We start from the raw sequence: 22652 nt of genomic DNA on the forward strand, positions 1-22652 counted from the left end.
CCCAGTTTGGGTAAAAAAAAGTGTTTTTTCCTCCCAAAATTAAAACCCAATTTCCTTTTTTTTTTTTTTTTTTTTTTTTTACAGAAAAATGCATCCAATTATGTAAATTTAACTGATCTCTATAGATCTGTAACTAGAGTCATCACTTCAAAAGGTAACACAGCCAATTTGTTTTAGAGCCTGAATATGAATGTTGCTGCTGGTTCATATGTTATTATTAGCATCACATTTCTAAGGGAAGCTTGAGCTCCAATATGTTAACAATAGAAAAAAACAGACTGCCATCCACACCTGTGTGCTTCCTGGATGGAATTCCCCACATATCTGGCTCTAGTGAGAGTGCGTGTGTGTGTGTGTGTGTGTGGGAGTGGACCAACCAGCCTGCAGTCAATTTCACACTAAATGCTCCATATGCTGGAGGGTACAAAAAGAAAGAAAGAAAGAAAGATTTGATAAGCTTCTCCCTCAGGACATTAAGGATACAAATTTCTTGTGCTGGATGATTGCACAGCAGCTTCTGGTCACATCCAGCCTCCATGCCTCATCACCCTGATAAACCTCTCACAGATTCAGAGCTTTTAATAGCAGCACATCTTCAGATCTCTGGTCCCATGACAATCAGACTTAACAGGTTCTTTCTGCTCCAGTCTCAGTGGAAGATCAGTGGAGATCGGTAGGGTGATCGTTTACATAAAATTCAATTCATTTACTGCTATGTAGTCGTTGAAAGGCCCAACATTGCTTCAATATATTATTTGGACTACAAAGTGGGTTTTTATGCTTGTCGAACTCTATCCTAATTTTATTTTTTTTTTGCCTGCAGTAAAGTGCTGGGATTTACTGCTTTATTAGGATGAGTAGGTTAGCATGAGTTGGTTAGGAGCTAAATAAACTGCAGGGGTTCTGAGTGCAATGAGTAACAGGAAGGCTGACGTAAAACTGGGATACAATGCAACATGACTGTTCTGACTACAGAAAACTATTGGACACATTTCTGACTAAGAACCACATGGAAGTGGCAAATAAGTTTTATTTTGAGTGAAAAGATTAGAATTGTGCCATTCGGACTGCCATGAAAAAGTTTGACATGGGTTACATATGGGCAAAAATACTTGGATTTACCTGCTGTGTGGAGTTAGCTATAGATCTATAATGGGCAGTATTAATTATAAATATTATAATTAATTTTTATTATTAAAAATTAATTATACTTAATTTATACTTAATTTTTATAATTAAAAATTAAGTATAAATTTTTAAGTATAAGAATACTTAATTTTTATAATTAAAAATTAAGTATAAAATTAAGTATAAGTATATTATAAGTATAAACTTATAAACTTATAATGAGCTCAGGTGATGCTCAGTTCCACCAGGTGTTTGCTAATTGCTGCTGGCTAGTCTGAAGGAGCTGAGTTGGGGAGTCACAGAAACTGCAGCACCAAGCAGGAGCTGTGCCTCGATGGCGGCGCTCGGTTCTCCCAGGCGTTTTGTGCAGTTGAATGGTTGCCACGGGAGATTAAAGGATTTCTCAAAGATGAAGGAATCAAAGCAACACTCCAGGTATGTTTTTGATTTATGAATAACATTCTAGCATGATCCGAAGCTAATGAAAAGTCAATTCTACATAATACTGCCCCTTTAACAAGTGATGTATTTCAAAACCTGACAGAATTATTCTAATTTTTATGTTACCGGGGGTTCTGTAAAAAAAAATAAAAAGAACACACACAACAAAAAAACAGCACATTCTGGGGTTTCATGCTACATAAAAGTTTAGAACTGTCCTTTGTTATTTTTGTGGGGGTTTTTTGTTGTTGTTTTTTACCATGAATGTCTCCCAGTGATTCTCTTCTAGAGAATATTTTAATTCTGTAAAAGATTATGGCAGTACGGCCCCGTGTGTATCAACCTGCTAGTGCAGCACAGTGAGAGATTTCCTATCTGTGGCCGTCAACTGAAACAGTGTCCTGCCTACAGCTCTCAGCTCTGCGCCGGCTTGCCCATTATTGACCTCATGATGAGAGCGATAGCCGGGCACAGAGGCACGCGCTGACAGAAAGGGCTGCTCCTCTGTGCTGACTTTATTCCACTCAATAGTTTGCTGGAGCTCCACTGGCATGTTTTCACTGCTGCGACTCGATGAACATCAAAAGTCGTTTCTCCTCTCTGTCACTCAGGCTAACAACTAAACAAGGTAGGCTGGCACTTATTCCAAACTACTTTATTATTTTCTGTTTAGTGCTATTTGTTTGTTCTGTTTTCCTTAGTGACAGTCTTAGTTTGTTTATTCAGAAAGGGTTTCCAGTTTGGATTTAGGTCTTTTGGAGAATAGCACTAGAGAAAATCTAAATTCTTCTGCCAATTCTTTTGGTAAACTGCTAAGACTGACACAGATGAGGATAATATTCTTTAAGGTGGTTGATGTACAGCAGCCACTCACAGGAACACACAAATGATATTGATATTTCTGAATGAAAATGAGTGACCTTACAGTACGAAAATAACCTTTTAGCCAATAGAAATGATGAATCAGCTTACACACTCTTTATTTGGTGAGATTTCTATTAAGGTTTTAACTGCTAAGAGACTCTTAACCAAAAATACATAAGTTATATAAATTATACATAAAGATATCCAGTCATAAAAAGAACAGATAAGGACTGTTTTGGGATCAAGTCAGACAACCATATGCCATTGATTCATGTATCTCATAATTATACATCAGAGAAGAAAGAGGTCATACATAACTAATCAGATGTTTTATAAACTCAGATCAGTTTTAAAGTGCTTGCAAGCTAAGAAGTAGAACTTGACTTCTACCTCTTTTACAAACTTAGTTAAACCTGGAAACAAATTTAAAGGACTAGTTTGGTTTTTCTTTCTAACGTTTTTATTGTACTTCTCACTTCCCTTACCTTTAAACATCGGACACACCCACTGTTTTAACTTTGTTCTGCAATTTGAAACTACTCAAACTAAAAATATTTACATCGATAGGATACAAAGTGATGTTAGCTGGTATTTTACAACCACATTTTCACAAGACAACATTGTTCAGTTTACTGTTATTGAAGATTACTATTATTGAAATCAACTTTATATTTCAATAATAGTTGAAATATTAAATAATTGTTTCAACTCAAAAAACTTCTTAAGCGTAAGACCTTTCAGCTAACACTTTCAGTGGGTAACGCTTACTGACTCTTTATGATTTAACTCATGTAAAAACACATCAGGCTTAACTTTCTCTGCTGGACACCACACTGGATGAATAAGACTAAATAAATATGTTTAGTCAAATTCTACTCATGATCTTTCGGTAAGATTTGTCTCCAAATTATGCTAAAACATGTTGCTAGGGGGTTTGAAATGCTAACATTAAAGCTAAAGCAATCATTTCTTTCAACCTCATGCATAATCTTTAACAGATTGTTGTGCAAGGCATTAAACTTTGTGAAAGTTTAGGTGAAGTTACATCAGAGAAAGCATTCTCTAACAATTATCAAGTTTTGTTGTAATTTCAGTTTCCCTGATTGCTTTTAGATGAGGTTAAAAGTGTAAAACACCACGCTGATCTTTCTAACAGGTTTCTCCAAAGTGTAAAAGCTTCAATTACTCAACAAATTAACCTGTTGTGCCTCGTGCGGATGTTTGGGAATACTTCCCTGCTGGCAGGGCACATGACAGCGAGGTCTCGTGCTCCCATTCATACACCAGTGGGGATTATTTCCATATGGTGGAGGTGGTGGTGAGGGGGGCATTCGGAGGCAGGGCGAGCCCATCGATCAGCTTGTGATGGGGGGAGGGTGGGGTGGCCTGCAGCGCTCACTCCAGCTGCCCACTGGGTGTGAAGGACACTGATGTGACAGCACTAATTACAGAGGCAGGAAGCCAGAGCAACTACCCTCCACAGCAGCAGCTCAGATGGAGCTCTGCCGGGTCAGAACCAGCCGCTTCACAGCTCTCACCCCTCCAGGGTGGCGTTTCCAGCGTCCCATAGCCAAAACACAATGAGACATGCAGCTCTAACCCACAGCATTCAAACCAGGCCTGTTAGAAGGAAAGAAACAAATGTGGGCTTGGTCCATAAATTATTTTGTGTTTTAAAAAAAATTACAAGTTGATGACTTTTGTTTACATTTTTTCATACTGTTTGCATTCAAAACACATATTTTTGCTTTTTAAATGGTTTTCTTTTTGTCTTTGATTTAACTCCCCTTTTCTGATTTTCCTGGCCAGAACTTTACAGTTACGGTTAGAAGTTTACCTATACTCATGATGGGCATAAAAATAATTAATTGTGTTACTTTAATGGCGTGGGGATAAATGTTGCACAATACACAACTTTAATCACTTTTAAACATAAGAGTTGTGTGAGGAAGTTTGAATTTAAAGGGAGTTTTCTGCAATCATCACATGCTGAAAACTTTACAGGCATAAGCCGTAAGGTTTTCCATACATTTACGGAAAAAATTATAGTAAGAGATGCTGGTACCTCTGGAGCCTGGCATATGATTTAACTTAGCCAGGCCAAGATCTATTTCCGTACCTGTTACCAATAAAAAAATATTATTTTTTTAGCATCACAGAACCGGCCACTACTCAGGACAATGGGAAAGTTATCGAAACCTTTTTCATAACTTTTCTGAGATCCTTGGGCTTTCCCTTTGGTCTGTACATATACAAAAGTTGAGAAAGTTTTTCAGAGTAATTTCTAACCAGAAACGTTTGAGTGAGGCTATGTAACTACAAGCATGTGTCAGCTCTTTGCTGAAGTCTGGAAGACCTGATTCCTGAGAGGAAAGAACAATTTCTTCAGGAACAATCAAGGCAAATTCTGCCATGGAGTTGAAACTTACCTCTGTTCACATTGAGGCCTGTTTCTTTTCAAAGTGTCACCCTAGAAGCTCAAATCACATTTCAACCCTAACTGAATCATGCAGCTCCACACAATGACAAGCTCAGAAAAAGATTGATCTGCTTGGCTACAACAAAAAGAATTATGGAGAAGTCAAAGCGACGCTTTCAGCCCTAAGAACACTGAATCAAATGTGAAGCATGGTCAGGTTAGCATCATGCTGTGGATGAAAAGCTTCAGGGAGATTACCTTCAAATTCTTGAACTTTAACTAAGATTGTAGAAATTCCAAATGAAGCAGGCTAACCTTAAATATCTGCATTACCCTGGATCTGGACCTTGCCCCTGTAGACCGACATTACAAACAGGTGTGCACTCATAATTTAATCTGAACTCTATAAGTCTGTGATGAATTCAAATTAAAAAAAAAAAAAATCAAATTCAAAAATATTTTATGAACCCTAAAGGGAAATTAAATGTTCTTGTAACTCATTAATTTAGATTCTTCAAAGAGTTATTGTAGATGGAGATGGCTGATGGCAGAAAAGATCTCTTGTTGCAGTCTGTATTACAGCAAATCTAAAGAACCCTCTGACTGAAGATACTTTGTTTTCCCAAGATAGTGTGAAGGCGAAGGTCTGGGTTGCCATAATTTTCTTGATTTTATGAAGAATTCTTCTTTGCATCAGCATCTCCAGAGAAAAGAACCAGAACAGAATCAGCCTTCTTTATCAGATTGTTGAGTCTTTTTACATTACTGACTCTGATGCTGCTGATGATGAAGAGTGGTCAAATCCAAACAGAATTAGGTCAGAAGTGTGGTCAAGGTACAACGTATCGAGGGACATTTACCAAAATCTTAACAAAGATGTATGTATAAATTTGAGCCTGTATATATATTTTTATACTCTGTGTGAACAATCAGTTCAAACTTATGTGGCACATTATCATTTTCTCAAAAAACTGTTTTATGTTTTATTATCATCTATATTTGCTAGTTTCATCAGTAGAAAGCCATGTTGACTCAGTTGCAGTAGAATAATTTCAAATCATCACACCGCCACACCCGTGTTTCCCATTAGATCACATCACATCACTTCTGATCTGAAAAAAGAAAAATTCAGTTTTCAAAACCTTTCCTCCAACAGCCTCTCATCCGCAAACAGGTTTTACTGTTTTTGAAGAGCAGCATCTTGCTGTTTGTTTTCCTTCCATTCAGTGTCCTCTTGATGGTTGACTCACAGCCCTTAAGACCAGCCAAGGTGAGAGAGAGAGAGCATGGTAGTTTCTCAGAAGTAACCCTGGGTGGCTTTTGTTATCTCACAGAGTGCTACAGGTCCACCTTTTGGAGTGTTTTTGCTACCTGAACACTCCTGGAGAGTGTTACAATGATCACATACAGGCAATGTTTACACACTTGAGCCAGTCAGTGGACTGAACAGAGAACACTTTTGCCTCCTGTTTTGATTGAGCCACAATTCTTTTTTTCTGAAAAGGAAATGAACCATTTGAATATATTCAGTATAATAAGTGAAAAGAACAGTTCAGAGAACATTTAAATGAAAATAAAGATTTTATTTTCTCGACACCTCTACCAGCAGGAACATGGTGGCCTTATTCCTCGCTGGTGGCACTCAGTGTGTGAACTGGTGGCACGTGTGATACGTTACCATTGCATTTGTTTTAATTATGTGCATTCTTATTGACTTTCCCTCACTCCTAATTATTTTCCCATTGATCTGCATGGCAGTGCTGCAGCAAGCAGGTCAGTGAGCGAGAGATGCAGCTGGTGGTAATGCAGCCGGAGGTCATGTCCCAGATAAGGAGCTCTGACACGCACACACATGCACACTTTGCATCGATTTCCATTCATTTTTTCATTCATTTCTATAGCCTAACCCTAACCCTTACCTTAAACCTACCATAAACTCAATTCACTCCTAAACCTAACCCTAACCCAAGAACAACAAGGAGTATTGGGTTCTTACAATGCAGTATTTGTTAGAGAAATGGGTCATGCAAGGTGAGAAATGCCAAAACACACACACGCATATCATTGAAAAAACACATGCCTATAAAGTTAAAAGCTTATGGATGACTCCGTCCCATTTCAAAATGACCACACACCATAACAGAAAGCAAGATTAATAGAGATCTAAATAAACAAGGCCACTAAACTCTTCCAGAAACTGGACAGTTAGATTAAAACGTGATTATCTTTCCAATATTACTCTGACCTGTGATCAGCCCAAATACTCTCACATGTTCTTACCAAGTGAGATTTCTTTTTTTTAATGCTTTTTTGTGCCTGTACAGGTTTTCTTAAGACATTCCAGCTTTCAGTACAGACTGGATTCTGAAACTCCTATAGAGTTTAAGAATGGATCTTTTTAACACACAGTTCATATTCATTCATTACAATGCAACATTTTCTGTTTTTATTTCTTTTTCTTTGTTTTGATTTGAGTTCTTTTCTTTTCATTAATGTACAATACTGCACCATGTATTTTGTACTCTAATGTAAAATAAAATAAATCTCTACTTAAAAAAGGATAAAAAAAATAATCCCAAAGCAAGCAAAAAGCTAAACAGGTGTAGGCTTTTTTAAGTCCTTTGTTTAAGTGGGACTTGGAAAAGCACTAGCTGCATTTCCATTACAAATGTACACAAAACTTTGCTACTACTAATGTCGAAAAACAATTTTGTAATTGTGGTGTTTCCATTCAATAAGAAGCGCAATTGAAATCACTCGCGACTACGTCTGTTCACGCGACAAGTCAATAAAACACAAGTCACTTCCCGTCGTCGTCTTCTTCGTGGTTTGAGTCAGTGGCATGACAGTTTTGCGAAATTAACCAATTTCGATACGGCTGGAATACAACCTCATTTTAGCACCAACACATTTTGTCGAAAACTGAGCGTTTCCTTCGAATTCGCGGGTTTCCATTAAGCAAATTCATTTTCTAAATATCAAATTGCGCAATTGTATGGTCAATAGAAACGCAGCTACTCTTCGGTTAGCCATGATGCTTTGTGTACATGGGTATTAAAAACCACAGCCACACCATGCTACTATATCTAAGGGTAAATCTACATGTGTGTAAAAAAATATTTTTAAACTTGCCAGGATGGACCATGGAGACAGAGGGATGAGGGTGTCTGACCTTCGCTATGAGGAAGAGGATGGTGAGTTTGTCTCTATGTGTGTCGGTTAAGCCTGTGGTGGATAAATGGCCCTCTGCAAACATACAAGATGAAGTCCAAACCTCGAGTTTATCTGTTAAAATTGTGTTGAATGGGTTATTTCACAATGAAGTTTTAATTCTGAGACTGTGAGCAAGATTCATAATGTGAAGCATGTTATGTATTTCATATTGCCGATGCAGGGTTATGTACCTTTTATTGTCGAAACATCCTGAATTGCTGTGCGTCTCCCTGCTGTTCTGCCATTCGACCTGAAGTACTCTGGGAAATTAGTGTTACAGCAACATCTTAATTGGAAGCAGGCAATCTAACTCGCATCATTCACAGTTTTGGTGACGGGGATTATGTGAGTTATGAAACTGAGTCATGTTGAGTTCTAATAAAGACTAAAACTGATGTTGAAAACCAGATATAGGTTACATCGTTCAAAACATAACATGCAAAAGAATTCTCCTAACAAGAAACACACAATGTCTGTGTTTTTCTTGTTTGTTTTTTTTGCTTTTTACCATATTTGGACATGTGGATATTTAAAATAAATCAAAACCTTCTGTAAAATAGTAAAAATGCTGCCTGGGGACAATAAATTGACTAGAATCACACACAGCTGTATCACATAAGGTACCGAAAACATAATTATTCACAATTTTAAAGGAGCTTTACTATATTTAAACCTTACACTTGCAGTTTGGTATGCTCCTAACTGTTGAGGTCAGAGTGAACACCATGTTGAGATCCAAAGAGCCTTGAGAAGGAAGATTGTTGCCTTTTATGTGCCTCGCAAGAGATTAAGTGAGGTCTAATTTCAAATCAGCCTTTCCACTGTATGGACAACAGTCTGCAAGCTGTGGATGTTAAAAACAACCACCAACATGTCTAATTCCAGCAGTTCACCCTGCAGGCTGGCCATAGGATGCTACAGTAAGGCTTAAAGTGTTGTCACTAAGCTTACAGCTGACTCTTATGTTTGACATTAAATGTGCCATCAGAAAGAGAGAAGAAGCTCAACATTCATCAGAGGAGAGAAAGGAGGAAAAAACATTACTTTCTAAAGGGAAAAAGAAACAACTGAACAAGTTTGCCTGGATTTATGTAATAATGTCCTTGTGAAGATGAGATGAGAATGAATTGAACAGGGGGAGCATGTTAGGCATAAACTCAAAATAAGAAACAAGAAAAGTACATGATAGCAACTGTAAGTGTGTCAACCAAGGACTGGTCCTGAGCCTAGTCAAAGTCCAGATCTGGATCTCTGGAATGAACATCTAAGTGGTAATCATGCTATTTACAAAGGCGTTGGTGTGTCCTAGCTTTTTTTTTTCAGCTAGAAATCACATTTCTGTCTATATCTTTTCGTTATTAAGTAAAATATGGTTAATTGATGATGTTTAGCTGTGATCAAATCACTTCCTTTATTCAGTGTGACCCTTTTTTCAAACAGCCGTGCTTTATAAAACAGTTTGCAATTTTGCAGTTACAGTGTATGTGAAACATGACTGCACTTAAACATTTAATCAAGTGAAAACACTGGTAAGTTGTTACTTTATTTTTATGGCACAGTGTCAGATTCTAATCAACGAACCGTGTTCCTCCACAGACCATCAATCTGTCTACATCGGCGTCCCCGTGTCGCGTGGGTTACGCCGCAAACGGAGGCGACGGCGGTCGAGTCGAGAGGCTCAGGACATGGAGCGGGACAGACACTACAGCCACAACAGATACCAGGACCATGACCGCTACAGAGACATAGACATTGAGGAAGGACTTATGGACTCAGCTGAGCAGAGTCTACAAGACATCAACCGCACAAGTAAGAGCGATCAAACAAACAAGCCTCACAACAAAGCCCGTCACAGTTACAAAGGTGGTTCATCCAGAAGGCAGGCCACAGGACGCTAAAATATATCTCCAATATACTTAAACTGTCACTGGACTCACAGCTGACTTACTCTTGCTGTAGACTTCCATTCAGGGAAGATGGAAGCCTATAATTCTGTAAAAATTAGTGCTAGTTCACCTTCCTACAAACAGCTACATTGTGCATATAGTATGTTCCCTGCTCAGACACAAGTAGCAGAACTGATTATATCAGGGTAAAGTCTGCTTATACCTCCATCTGACCCTTCAAGCAATTTACGTGTACCAAAGGCCATATTTTGTAGAGTGTAATCCAGACTGTGTCAAACGATCCACACTATTTGAAAAACCTGTTCACCTCCTCGCCTGTGGCGGTGCTGCACCAGGAACTACTGAAAGATACGACATGAAAACTTCTGAAGAAGACGCTGAGTGCAACCTTTTTCTCCAAAAGATGTAAACAAAAATAGTGTAACAGTGGTAGAATGTCTCTGGTGAAAGACCACAAGCTGTTTCTCCTTGTAGCGCTAGACTCGCATGTTTGTTTTGGTTCTGTTTACCCATAATGCCCTGCGCTATAGTCCTCCTCCTGCTTTTGGAGCGGTCTCGGGTTTGCATACCATACCAGTTCACATTGACCGAACTGAGGCCGAAGTTTTTAAGTGGACCAGAGTTTGCTTTTTTGGTCCGCATTTGAGTTGAATTGAGCATTCACACCTCAAACCAAACCAACTGAACTACAGTTTGATTAAACCAGACTAAACAGAGCTGAATGCAGCCGCAGACAAAGCCACTCACAAAAGTAGTTGTGGCATTAGGATTGTGTGCTCCTTGCCTCCATGCTTTTCTGTTCAGTGTCTCCTCTTCTTCTAGTCGATCATGGAAGACACTCAGTCATGCTGACTCAGGGTCTTCCTGTTAAAACACAGTTATTCCTTCCCCCTGTTGCTACTTGCTTGCTCTGGATGGGAGTGGACTTAATAATGAAAAATATGATTAATACCTGCTTAAAGGTTGTTGTTTTCAAAAGGTACTTTTAATCTGACAAACAAGACTCCTCAGGACATATTGAAATTTACTGAATATGACAGTATTCCTTAAAATATACTTATGATACTTCTGATCCAACAAGCAGCAAAGGAAGCCACTAGAAAGATTGCACAGTCAGAAACCTGATGGATGATCTTCATACTGGTGCACTGAGCCTATCTAAGGACATACTGTGTATAAGACATGGTGATGGAGATACTTTGCTGCTTCAGGGCCTAAATGACCAGCCATAATTATATATCATTATGTTTTTATTTAGACAACTTAATATGTTTCTACAAAAACTAAGATGGATCAGTTGAGATAGTTAATGAATTATAGATGTCTTAGTCATAACAACTGACCAAACTGAACACATTTCTGGCATGTGGTTTATTTGAGCCACATGTAGCTTAACTGCAATAAAAACTGTCCTGTTTAGTTTTCTCTTCCGTAACAAACATATGATGTCCACTGATTCTTGCGTTTATTTCTGCAGCCCTTTTTGCGATTCATTTGTATTTCTTCCCTTTATTTACCTGCAGCAGGAGCTCAGTGTGTTTACTGAACTCAGCCAGCATTCAGGTGAAGTTTTCATTTTAATTAAAGACGGGCTTTTTGTCATGCTTTTGATATGATTTAACCCCCTTCTGGGCATTTTACAGTAAGCAGCAGGAGGCTGAGACACAGCCTGAGTGGGGATTGCGTCTTCTTTTGTCATAAACACGGCAGCAGGTCGCTGTTGCTTTGGCTTTCAAATACTTGGGGGTAGGAGTGTTGGTGAATTGAGGGGTTTTACTTAGCAATTTTCAAAATGCATGTGGCGCAATAAGTGGTAAGACAATAGAGGTATTTGATCAGACAAACCCAATGCAAGCGGCAGCGTTTTAAAATGTTCTGCCTGTCGTACAAGAATGACATAAATATACAAAACAACCTTTAAAAAATTGTGAATTATTACTTTCTCCAGCTATGTGTCTCCTCTGAATATATGAAACCTGTGATTGCAAACAAACTAAACAATTTTTAGTTTTTGTTCAATGGATTCTTTTTATTCACTTTCAGTTCATATTTTTAAATAACATGTCATATGAAATGATTTACAGTTTCTAGCTGTGTGTAAAGTTATTCAATGTTATTGATCCATCAAAGATTAAAAGGCTTGCAAAGTAATTAGGGGCATGTAGGTGAGTGCTACCAGGGCCAGATTACAGTTTACAGAGCAGCATAAATAAAAAAAGAAACTTGGAAATGTTTTTTTTTTTCTTTACTTTTCAAACTCAGAATTTTCTTGTTTTTCCTGGATTATTTCTGAGATTAATCTCAGAATTTCTCATTTTTTTTTTTTTTTTTTTCTGGTAAGTATTAGAAATAGCTGCAAGCAAATTCCTTATAATTTCATCTGATGCACCTGAAAAATGACTGCAGCATGACTTTGAAATAAATACATAAATTTATTTATTTTTAAATAAATAAAAATAAAAAGTTCATGAACCCAAAGCCTGAGTGAGAAAGACAGGAAGAGGTAATTACATCTTTGTTAGAATTAGCTTAAGTTGGATGTAGGGCTCTGTGAGCATGAAACAACCTTCAATTGTGTTCTCTTTTCTGCAGGACCTTAATTGTGACAAAGTTAGGCATGGACTGTTTATGATGCATTAAAAACTTCCCTGCAAGTGAAGTACTGACTACAGTTCATTTTAGAAAAATAATTCTACATTTCTTCTACGTAAAATGTAAACATTTTCTTAACAGTATCAGATCTACATAGTTATGTAGCATCATGAAAGGTTAATCGCTTAAATATATCCTCGATACGGTCACTGGATACAGAACAATTCACTGCGTTGATAACATTGTTCCACTGTCAGATTATTTCCAGCAGAATGTTTGTGTAACAGTATGACATGCTGGTTCATGGCTTCCTTGCACATGCCCTCCTGGACCCCTTTAATTCAACTTAATTCAGTTTTATTTATAAAGCACCAATTAACAACAAATGTCATCCCAAGGCAAGTAAGTCCAATTTACGTACAGAATTAAACAATCAAATCTACCCAATCATGTACACAGATTCAAATTCTATTGCAAACAATTCAATCCTAGTTGAGCTACTAAAGCTTTCTATAAGCATATTAGAATAAATGAATGCTTTCTGACTGTTTTTTTAAACATCTTACATAAGTTATTTTCTGCGACGCAGTGTCTCCGGCAGCAGAGCGGCTACGCTACATCCTGAATGAAGACGACGACATGCCCACGCCAACGCTCTTCACAGAGATGGACACTTTGCAGCGAGAAGGTGACGAGCTGGAGTGGAAGGAGTCGGCCAGGTGTGTGTCCACGCCCAAAACACACATCATACACCCATCCACACACACAGTCGTGTTTTCATCACTTGTGGGGACTTCACATTGACTTCCATTAATTTCTACAGCCTAACTCTGACTCTTATCCTAACCCTATCCTTAACCATCTCATACTTAACCACTAACCCAAAAACAACAATTTGCCTCATGGGGACCAAGAAAATGTCCCCACAAGGAGCAATGGTTCCCATAACCCCAAATAGGTTCCCACAAGACTATAAAAACCTGGTAGACACAACACACATCTACACACACACATGCACACACAGGCACAGTGTTTGTTTATATTGAGGAGACAGGAAAGGGAGTTACTGATGAATCCAATTTCATTAAGAGGAAGCATGTTTCGTTCATAAAGGACATTCCTCTCATAATAATAAAAATTACGTTATTTATAAAATGCTTTTGAACAAAGTGCTGAACCGATGCAAGGAGATGAAAACCATAATAAAACAAATAAAATACAAAGGAAACGTCAATAAAATAAATAAAACTGTAAGTACAGGATAAAGACGCATGAGACACTGAACATTTTTTAAGTTAGCTTTAAAAATCTCCACAGAACAATCCTCACTGATGTCTTGTCACACAAAAAAGTGGCATGAAAGGAAAACCCATCTGCTTAGAGTTGGTCACTGTTCCATTGTGACATATTGATGATTCTAACTAGGACACTTGACAAAATGTAATGTCTGTTATTGGTTATCATAAATGTTGACTGTATGACATGTTGCTGATGTTTTCTGTGTTTTCATGATGTAAAGCACTCTGAACTGCTGTGTCAATCAAATAAACTTGCTTGATTGATTGGCAGTATTGACAGTGATAAAAGTGACAATAATAATTATTTATTATTCCTATATTAGGTAACTGTATATCTGTGACTGCATCACAGAGCAATCAAAGCCCCCAAACAAAAATGCTGCTCTTGAAAAACATATCAATTTGTAAAATACTTCTTTATGACACCAATTACATAAAAGAGTCTGATATATATATCACTAATCTGCACACAGTAACTGCATCTAGTCATATTTTCAAATGTATTGACATTTATTTATACAAACAGTGGGGAAAAAAGGGAACATTATAAATTGGAATTTATCTTTGACAATGATAAATCAAAATTCTTATATTGATAAATGATAAACGATATGACAAATGCCCACCAGTACAAGACCATTTTGGCAGAGTAAAATATCCAAGAAGCTTGAAGAATGAACTGAGGTCACCCAAGCTGCCCTTTCAGTGGACCGATGCCTGCTGAGCAGAGGGAACCCAAACAGCACTTGTTGAAAACCTCAGTGCGTTTTAACATTTTGTCCTTTCCTGATTCACTTTTTCTTTTGATGCTTTTATATCTTCAGGTGGGTGAAGTTTGAGGAAAAGGTGGAGGAGGGAGGCGAGAGATGGAGTAAACCCCACGTGTCCACGCTGTCCCTGCACAGTCTTTTTGAGCTCAGGACTTGTCTCCAAACAGGGACGGTGATGCTGGACATGGACGGCTACTCGTTGCCTCAGATAGTTGGTGAGACATCTCCCTGAAAGACGGGACGAAATCCCAAAAGTATATGTACATATCTATATCTATCCCTTGTGGTCTGTTATTGGTTGATGAATTGGCATATTGATGTTTCGTTGTTTGTTGTTTTGTAGCCAAACACATTCAAAATGTTCCTTTATAATATTTATTATTCATACTTTGTGTAATTTGTCTGAAAATATTCTCAGTCTTGCCTAAAAAGAAGTATTTTCTGTCCTAACCAAATCTAGCTAACGAGTGGAGCCTGTCAGTAAACGGGTTACTTGCTAGTAGCTATAACAGTATTTTTTTTTTATTTAGTTTTGTGCCATAAAATGGTACAATATGGCTTTAAAAGTTATATGTCAAACAAATATTATCAGAAAGAGCATTTGAAGTTAGAATAACTAAGTGTTGCTAAGATGTAGGATAAAAATGATCTATTTCAGCTCTTCCAACAGGGCCGGCCCAACGTCATTTGTGGGCTTAAGCAGAACTTGATGTGGGGCCTACCCTCCAGCTGTCAGTACAGATGTTTTGGAATGTGGTAAAAGGATGTAGAGCTAAAACTAATCAATTCTAGCAACTGCAACAGTAGCAAATAAAAGAAGCTTTTCCTGAGAGGGTGGCCCAGTCTCAGTACCTCATTTACCAACCAAGTGGTTTCATAACAAAATGTCAGCTGCAGACTTGCTGATAGTAGAGTACCTAATCCTAGTAATCAAGTTTTTAATATTATCTAAAAACTTTTTCTTTCTATGACATCAGTTTGTTCTTGACCAGCCTTTCTTTTAATCCACCAAAACTCATAATGAGTTTTTAATTGAGTTCTTCTCTTTTCTGAGAGCTAGAAATCTTTTTTTCTGTGAAAACACCTTTTTGCAGCAGTGGGCTTTGATGGAGTGTCACCTTTCATAAGCATTCTGTTTTTCTGAAGCAGCAGTCAATCTCAAGGAGAGAAATCAGATGTTTTTGTGCTCTGAACACTGATTAATTCCTTCACCATCAAGACTTTGTATGTCTGAGTAAAAACCATTTATCACATGGGAACTGAACTCATGTGTCTGTGCAGATGACATAATTGAGAGACAGATAGAAGAGGGCATGTTATCACCTGAGCTGAGGGAGAAGATCAGCTTTGTGCTCTTGAGGAAACACCGGCATCAGACCAAGAAGCCGATTCACCGCTCACTGGCCGACATGGGCAAGTCCGGCTCCTCTGCAAGTGAGTGTTCATACTGGTACCACAAACTGCAGTCTGACTCAGCAAGGCCTGACTAAACCTTAACTTTACACAGGATAATGTTCTACTCTATATAAGCTATGATAATTAGGTTATCGTCACCAAAATTAAGCTTATTATTAAAGCAAAGATAAGCTAAATAAGCTACCCAAGATGACTAAAATACACAAAAATATGTTTTTGTGTATTTCTGACCATAATGCCAGCTTTTGAGTTAACACTGAAATAGTGATTTTTTTTTTTCCCTAAGTAATGTGTTCGTTCAGCTCTGTCACCAACAGTGTCTGCTCATCCTTAAAAGGTCTTGAATTCACTTACCTAAAATTAATGTCTTGAATTCATTTAAAAAATGTAAATATATTAGTCACAGGTCTTAAATTTTGTCGTGGCAGAGCTATCTAATCTCAGATATTTTATGTAAGTATTTTTATCAGGCAAAAGTTTGAGTCGTAGTGGTCGTAGGCATCTTCATCTTGAATCACATTTTGCGGCTCAAGGCAGTTCAGGCTACCGGTAACAAGCTGCTAAAACTTTCATGCTAGCACCCAAATATTGCTAACTTGTTACCAGCTAGAAAGTAAGTATTAGCAGCTTGCTACTGCTAACTTTGACTGCTTGAGTCACATAGCTGGCTATTTAGCTAGCTAGAGAGCGATATGCCATTGAGGAGCACAAAAAGACCCCAGAAGTTTCAGTTTTGGTTCCCTTGCATTTTATTTGTCCATCTTAAATTGTGTTTGTATTGTAATGGTCTGAAAAAGATCATTAAAACTCTTAAACTTGATTTGGTGAAACCTGCATAAACCCTGCAAAACATTTTGTGCAGAAAGTTACTATGCATATGTTTACCATGCTTGTTAAATGCGTCTGTGCTCTCCAGCAGCCAGCAGGGCTCACATCCTCCACAGGGGACACATTAATGTTTGATGAGTTAATTATCACTGTAACATTTCCCCATCTCATCAGGGCAAAGCACATGCTGCTCAGTAAATCAGACAACATCACCTTCAACTATTTAGCTGCTGCTTGCCTCTTTGTCTGCTTCCCCGCCGCTGTCAGGTCGGAGCGTACCGCCCAAAGGTGGAATGGGTCCGGGACCAGGTCCAGGTCAGGGTCAAGGGCCGAACTTTAACCGATCCACAGAAGATCTACGTGTTAAGCAGCAAGCTGCTAACTACGGACGCCTACGTGAGTGATGTTTTGCTACGATCAGCTTTTATTAGACTTTTTTTTCTTGAGTCCTAAAACACGAAAAAATTTTCAATTTCAGTTACAGCGCCTAGACTCAGAGTTACAGATTCTTGTAAAATGGGAGTAAATAAAGGAATGTAAATACTTTTGTAAGGCCCTGTTCTCCCTAATTTCACTCACAGTCCACGCTTACCAGTGGACTATGAATTAATCTTTAAAACATTTCAGGAATATGCCATTACTGTTAATAAATGTGTACACATGTCATGCAGAACAAGCTGCTAAAGCACAGCAGACCTTACTTTCCCTAGGAAGAGATCCAAAAGCAAAACGCTGCTGATGAAAAAGAACACGATGGTCAACCTCTCACTGAAAACATATTCTGTTAACTGATGGGACAAAAGGGTAACATTTTGAAATGTGTGCATCTTGTTACATCTAGCTTACAATTGTACAACACATAGTGTGTCCTCAGTGTTAAAATGTTTCCTTAATAGACTGTATTACTGCAAACCTCGCAGTTAACTTAAGTATTATGTAACAGAATGGGAAACTTAGACTTGAGTAGACTTGACTTTTCAGTGAGTGTTTTTCCCTTCCAGGTCATGCTCAGAGCAGAAGTATGAACGACATTGCCGACACTCCCAGCACAGACCAGGTGGGCTCCAACTGTGACTTCACAGACCAACCGCTATTGTGTAGAAATCCAATAATCACTAAATCCTGATATCTACCAAAAATATTTAGAGTTTATATTTCTTAATTGGTCTAATTTTTTGTTAGCTTACAAGCTATACTCAATTTGCTGCTTTGTATTACTGGAGAAATCACCCATCTCTTGTCTCAGTTCCCTCATTGACAAATCTTTTTCCATTCCAATTATTGTAAAAAGCAGGATAGAAAGAGTGCAAACACACACAGAACCGATTCAATAACGCGACTTAAACCCAGAGAGACACACTGGGGCAGTTGCGGGGGTGTGCTGTTGTTGTGGGGATCAGGCTGCTGAGCTTTGAAACAGACAGGTCACGATTAGGTGTCGCTCTCTGGGAGGGATGAGGTAGAAAAAAAAAACTGAATGAGGACAGAGTGCAATACAGGTTATGAGCGGTCTTTGTTAGCTCAGCCACAGGAACAAGGATTCTAGCGACCAGTGTTTAAAGTGGAGTTACAGTCGGACAGTCGGTCACATGCAACAATGGACAAGTGATTTTTTTTAATTTTTTCCCCTGCTACTGTGTGTTTGTGTGTCTGCGCCACACTGTCAGTGTCAATATCGAGCCGAAGCGGGGAGGACCATGGATCTCATTGTCCGGTCCGCGTGCCTACTGCTCACATGTAGTTACAGATTGATGCTGTGGATTATTGGAAAAAGCTTCCGGGTTATTGAGCATCTTTGAGCCTTTGCCCGATTTCCTGCCGCACCTTGACACGGAGCCAGGCAGGTCAGTCAGCCTGGACTGGCACGGCTCGCCCCGTCACAGCTGCGTCGCCCATCATTGTTTAACCTCATTCATTTGTTCTCAGAAAGCCACACAGGATGCTAGTTTGTCCCTGCTAAATGTAGAGAACGTCCACGAAAATAAGCGACTGATAAAAATGTTTTACTTTTGGGTTGTTATTTAGAGATCTGGGAACTGCAGCAGCATTGAAAACAACAGTTGACGACATTTTAAGTTAACTTTTTTTTGTTTAGTTCATATTTAGAAATCATAAAATCTAGAAGACATGACCTGCAGAGCTGACAAAAGTGTTCAGGTCCCTTGATGTTTCTCTGTAGCTGTGTTTCACCATTTTGAAATTGTGATGTTTCCGTTAAATAAGAGACACAATTAAAATCACACATGAATAAGTTTGTTCAGGCATTAAAAATCATGCCACGCCATCATCCTCCAATTATTTTCTGTCATCGGTTCTGTAAACCTCTGTGAAGTGGAATAATAATTACACTGTTTTCAAAAGGTTTTACTAATAACACATTGAAAAGTGTGTCATACATTGTTAATTTGGATAAATCTATTTTGGGCTACTTGGAACAAATTAACTCAATGTTTTTAAGTGGGGCAGAGTACAAATGTGTGCCACTCATTTGATTTATTTTAAATATATACATGCATCACTTTTCTTTTACTTGATAACTGTGCACTAAGTCTTGATGGTTCATATTGTAAAATCCTGATAAAAAGTGAGAAATGACTATAAAGTGAGGAATGCCAGGGCGTGTGTAAGCCTGTCGCAATAAGCAGTTACTCAGTTAATCAGATGATGAATCAAAATGAGCTCAATAATTTACATTTGGATTATTAATATTTTTGTTTTTCTTCTCCCGCTTTGTTTATTGCTTTTGGTTGTTGTCTTTTATTTTGGATATTTAAAATATCACCCAGTTCCAGTTTTAAGTGTTCTTTACACAGTTACGGTTTATTGATCTTTGAAAGTGTGAACTTGCATTATTATGCCCTTATCAATATACACTTGAAAATTTTCTCAAAACATTATCGTTTATCACAACAATTGTTGGAACAATTTACCGCCTAGAAAATGTTGCTGTTGTGACAGGACTAGATGTGTGAATACGCTTGAAAGACACTGTTAGCAAAGAAGGCTATAACACAGATTTAGTCATAAATAAATGTCACATGTTACACATGTTAACTTTGGAGACACAGGTCACATCATTGCTGCTACCTGACAGTTATACCTCAACACACTCCTACATTTTCCTTCCTTTTTTGCCACAGCTAAAAAACAAATTCATGAAGAAAATCCCTAGAGACGCAGAGGCATCCAACGTGTTAGTGGGTGAAGTGGACTTCCTGAACAAACCCTTCGTGGCCTTCGTCCGTCTGGTTCAGGCCACGACGCTCGGAGGGCTGACAGAAGTGCCAGTTCCCACCAGGTGAGTCAGCGCCATGCGTCCTCCTCTCCAGCCTCTGCAACGACGTCTGAACTGCCACCACATCCCTTACATGTGTTTTCCTGTCTGCAGATTCCTGTTTATTCTGTTGGGTCCCCAAGGAAAGGCCAAGTCTTATAATGAGATCGGCAGGGCTATAGCGACCCTAATGGTGGATGATGTAAGTGTCTGTCACTGTGTGAAAAAAATGCCTCTGTGGCATTCTGTCTTTGTTAGGCGGAGCAGTGCTGACAGTGACATTGTCTGAGAAGATCTATTATTATTTTCAGAAAAGACAGTGAGCTGCTGTTGAAAGCCAAATGTGCAGCATGTTCCTTTTCCTGATTGGTTGGCATCAATTAGATGGTTTGACCAGAAGCCTCACTATGAGGCTTGCAAAAGTGGTAATATTGTTGTGTTTAAATATTGAGATTTTGGTTTGGTATTATTTCCATAAAATTCATTGTTAATCTTAAACCCATTTCATATTTCTAAACTGTATGTAACTTTTATGAAAAATATATATTTTTTACATATTTGTTAAAAGTATCACCATGTTGTGTCAGTATAATATGAGACATATAATCTATGAAAAGACGGATGTCCTCCACCTCCTCTCTGAAGAAAAGCACCGCTCCCGACCGAAAACAACGAATCAAAGCCAGGAGGCGGGGCTTAATGATGCCAGTCACTCATGTACTTGCTACTAAATGTGACAATGGTGGAGAAACAACTTACTGTTACAGGAAAACCTTTTATCTGCTGTCATCAGTGACTATGCTAACTAGACTGAGCATTCACAACAGGCTCTGCTAGCTAAATCATAACAGACAGCAAGGAGGGGCAGCACCACATGGAAGGTAATTGACAGCGCTACGACCCGCTTCCTGGCTCTGATCAGTTGTTTTTGTTTGGGAGTGGTGCGTGTCTTCAGATGGCAGTAACAGTTCACAGAGGAGGTGGAGGAGATCCACCTAGCTATGACTGGTTGTTTCTAGTTAGCACTGGGAGAAGACAAAGGAGAGTTTTTTTTTTCTTCACAGATTGTTGTCTTATTATACATTCATGACATGGTGACAGATTTAACAAATATGTAAAGCAAAAAATATATAAAAATTGCGTACTGAAGCTGTAAAAGCAGATTGCACAATGAAAACAAACTGGGTTTTTTCAGGTTTGGGAACATAAATAGCATGTTGTGAAAAAAATGTATTTTATGCAAGGAAACTCATTTCATGAGGAGGAAAGTGGGGTGTTGGTAATTAGACACCACTTATTAATGCGAAAATACTGAAACGTGAGAATAATAGTATGATTACTGTAAAACATCACAGGGATTTAACTCACACATCAGATTGTTCTGCAACTTTCAGACGAATCTCTGCCGTTTAATCGGTTTTGCAGACTAAAACGCATCAGATTGTATTTTTTTAATAACTTGCATCTACATCTGTAAGATTTTAGGTTTAATATTTTATTGTCATAATTTTAACATAAGCTGGGTTCAAGCAGCCTGTAAGTGTCATAAAACTTTTACTGTGACTTTTTTGGTTTGGTTTGAACATCTTACAAACAAAGTGAAGCCGTAAACCCTTCTCCTTTCCTCTCCCCTCCCCATCAAGCTTTTCAGTGATGTTGCCTACAAAGCCAGAGATCGGGAGGACCTGATAGCCGGCATAGATGAGTTTCTGGATGAAGTGATTGTGCTTCCACCTGGAGAATGGGATCCCAAAATCCGCATTGAGCCTCCAAAGAAAGTCACCACAGCTGACAAAAGGTTTGTGTTTTTCTAAGCTCAAGGAGCCGTGCTGAAATGCGTCTACAACCACTCACAATGTCAACCAAAGCCGCTTTGTCGTCCAAGACACAGACTTAGCGGCAAAACAGATTGTGCCATGCACAAAAACAGGAGATAAGAGCTTAATGATGGGTGTAATCACACCCTCCTGTCTGCAGCAATCAAAGTTTGTCATCACCATAAAGATCCTTCCAACTCTCCGATATAATGTGTGTGTTTTTTTCTGCAGAAAGTCTGTGTTTTCCTTGAACGAGCTGGGACAGATGAACGGCACGGCTGGAAAAGGGGGGGGTCTCTCTGAGGATGAGGAGATGCCGGCGCCGCATGAACTGGGAGAGGAGCTGGCCTTCACTGGTCGGTAGGTGGTTGAACACAAGCAGTCACTATCTGCAAGAAAATCAGAATTGTAATTGTCGTCACACAAATGATTTTGGTACAAATTCAACCCCAATAGAGATTTTAGCTGCCACTGTCAAACTGCAGTGTGGCACTGCAGCAAACGGTGGCCATTTTGGTGATCGTCCTGTAACCTGCGGGCTGAATCACATGAATCTTAAACAGGGTTTATTGTGTTGTTTTGCTCATGTTTACGTAGATATCAGTAAAAATTATATTGATGTAAACATAGATATCATGTTATGTTATCTATGTGAATTTCTGTGAATTTCAAGTGAATTCACAGA

At 38.5% G+C, this 22652-nt stretch overlaps 1 protein-coding gene across 4 annotated transcripts in view; it reads left to right on the plus strand.

The window, feature by feature from the left end:
- The first annotated feature begins 1840 nt into the window (after positions 1-1840).
- Positions 1841-22652, plus strand: part of slc4a5a (solute carrier family 4 member 5a) — a 32916-nt gene continuing 12104 nt past the window's right edge. For 2 of the 4 annotated variants that reach the window (XM_015019378.1, XM_015019381.1), the window contains exons 1-12: positions 1842-2197; positions 7988-8046; positions 9662-9874; positions 13154-13283; positions 14687-14847; positions 15914-16066; positions 17144-17272; positions 17878-17933; positions 20017-20174; positions 20265-20352; positions 21794-21948; positions 22199-22327. In XM_015019378.1, the coding sequence (XP_014874864.1) occupies positions 7989-8046; positions 9662-9874; positions 13154-13283; positions 14687-14847; positions 15914-16066; positions 17144-17272; positions 17878-17933; positions 20017-20174; positions 20265-20352; positions 21794-21948; positions 22199-22327 (1430 nt within the window). In that variant the 5' untranslated portion in view covers positions 1842-2197; position 7988. Of the gene's footprint in view, positions 2198-7591; positions 8047-9661; positions 9875-13153; positions 13284-14686; positions 14848-15913; positions 16067-17143; positions 17273-17877; positions 17934-20016; positions 20175-20264; positions 20353-21793; positions 21949-22198; positions 22328-22652 lie in introns of those variants that run through there. The other 2 variants (XM_015019382.1, XM_015019379.1) reach the window with 2 other exon arrangements.

Source organism: Poecilia latipinna, unplaced genomic scaffold (assembly GCF_001443285.1).
Source record: "Poecilia latipinna isolate Pla-1442-1.1 unplaced genomic scaffold, P_latipinna-1.0 Scaffold2424, whole genome shotgun sequence".
NCBI classification, from domain to species: Eukaryota; Metazoa; Chordata; class Actinopteri; order Cyprinodontiformes; family Poeciliidae; genus Poecilia; species Poecilia latipinna.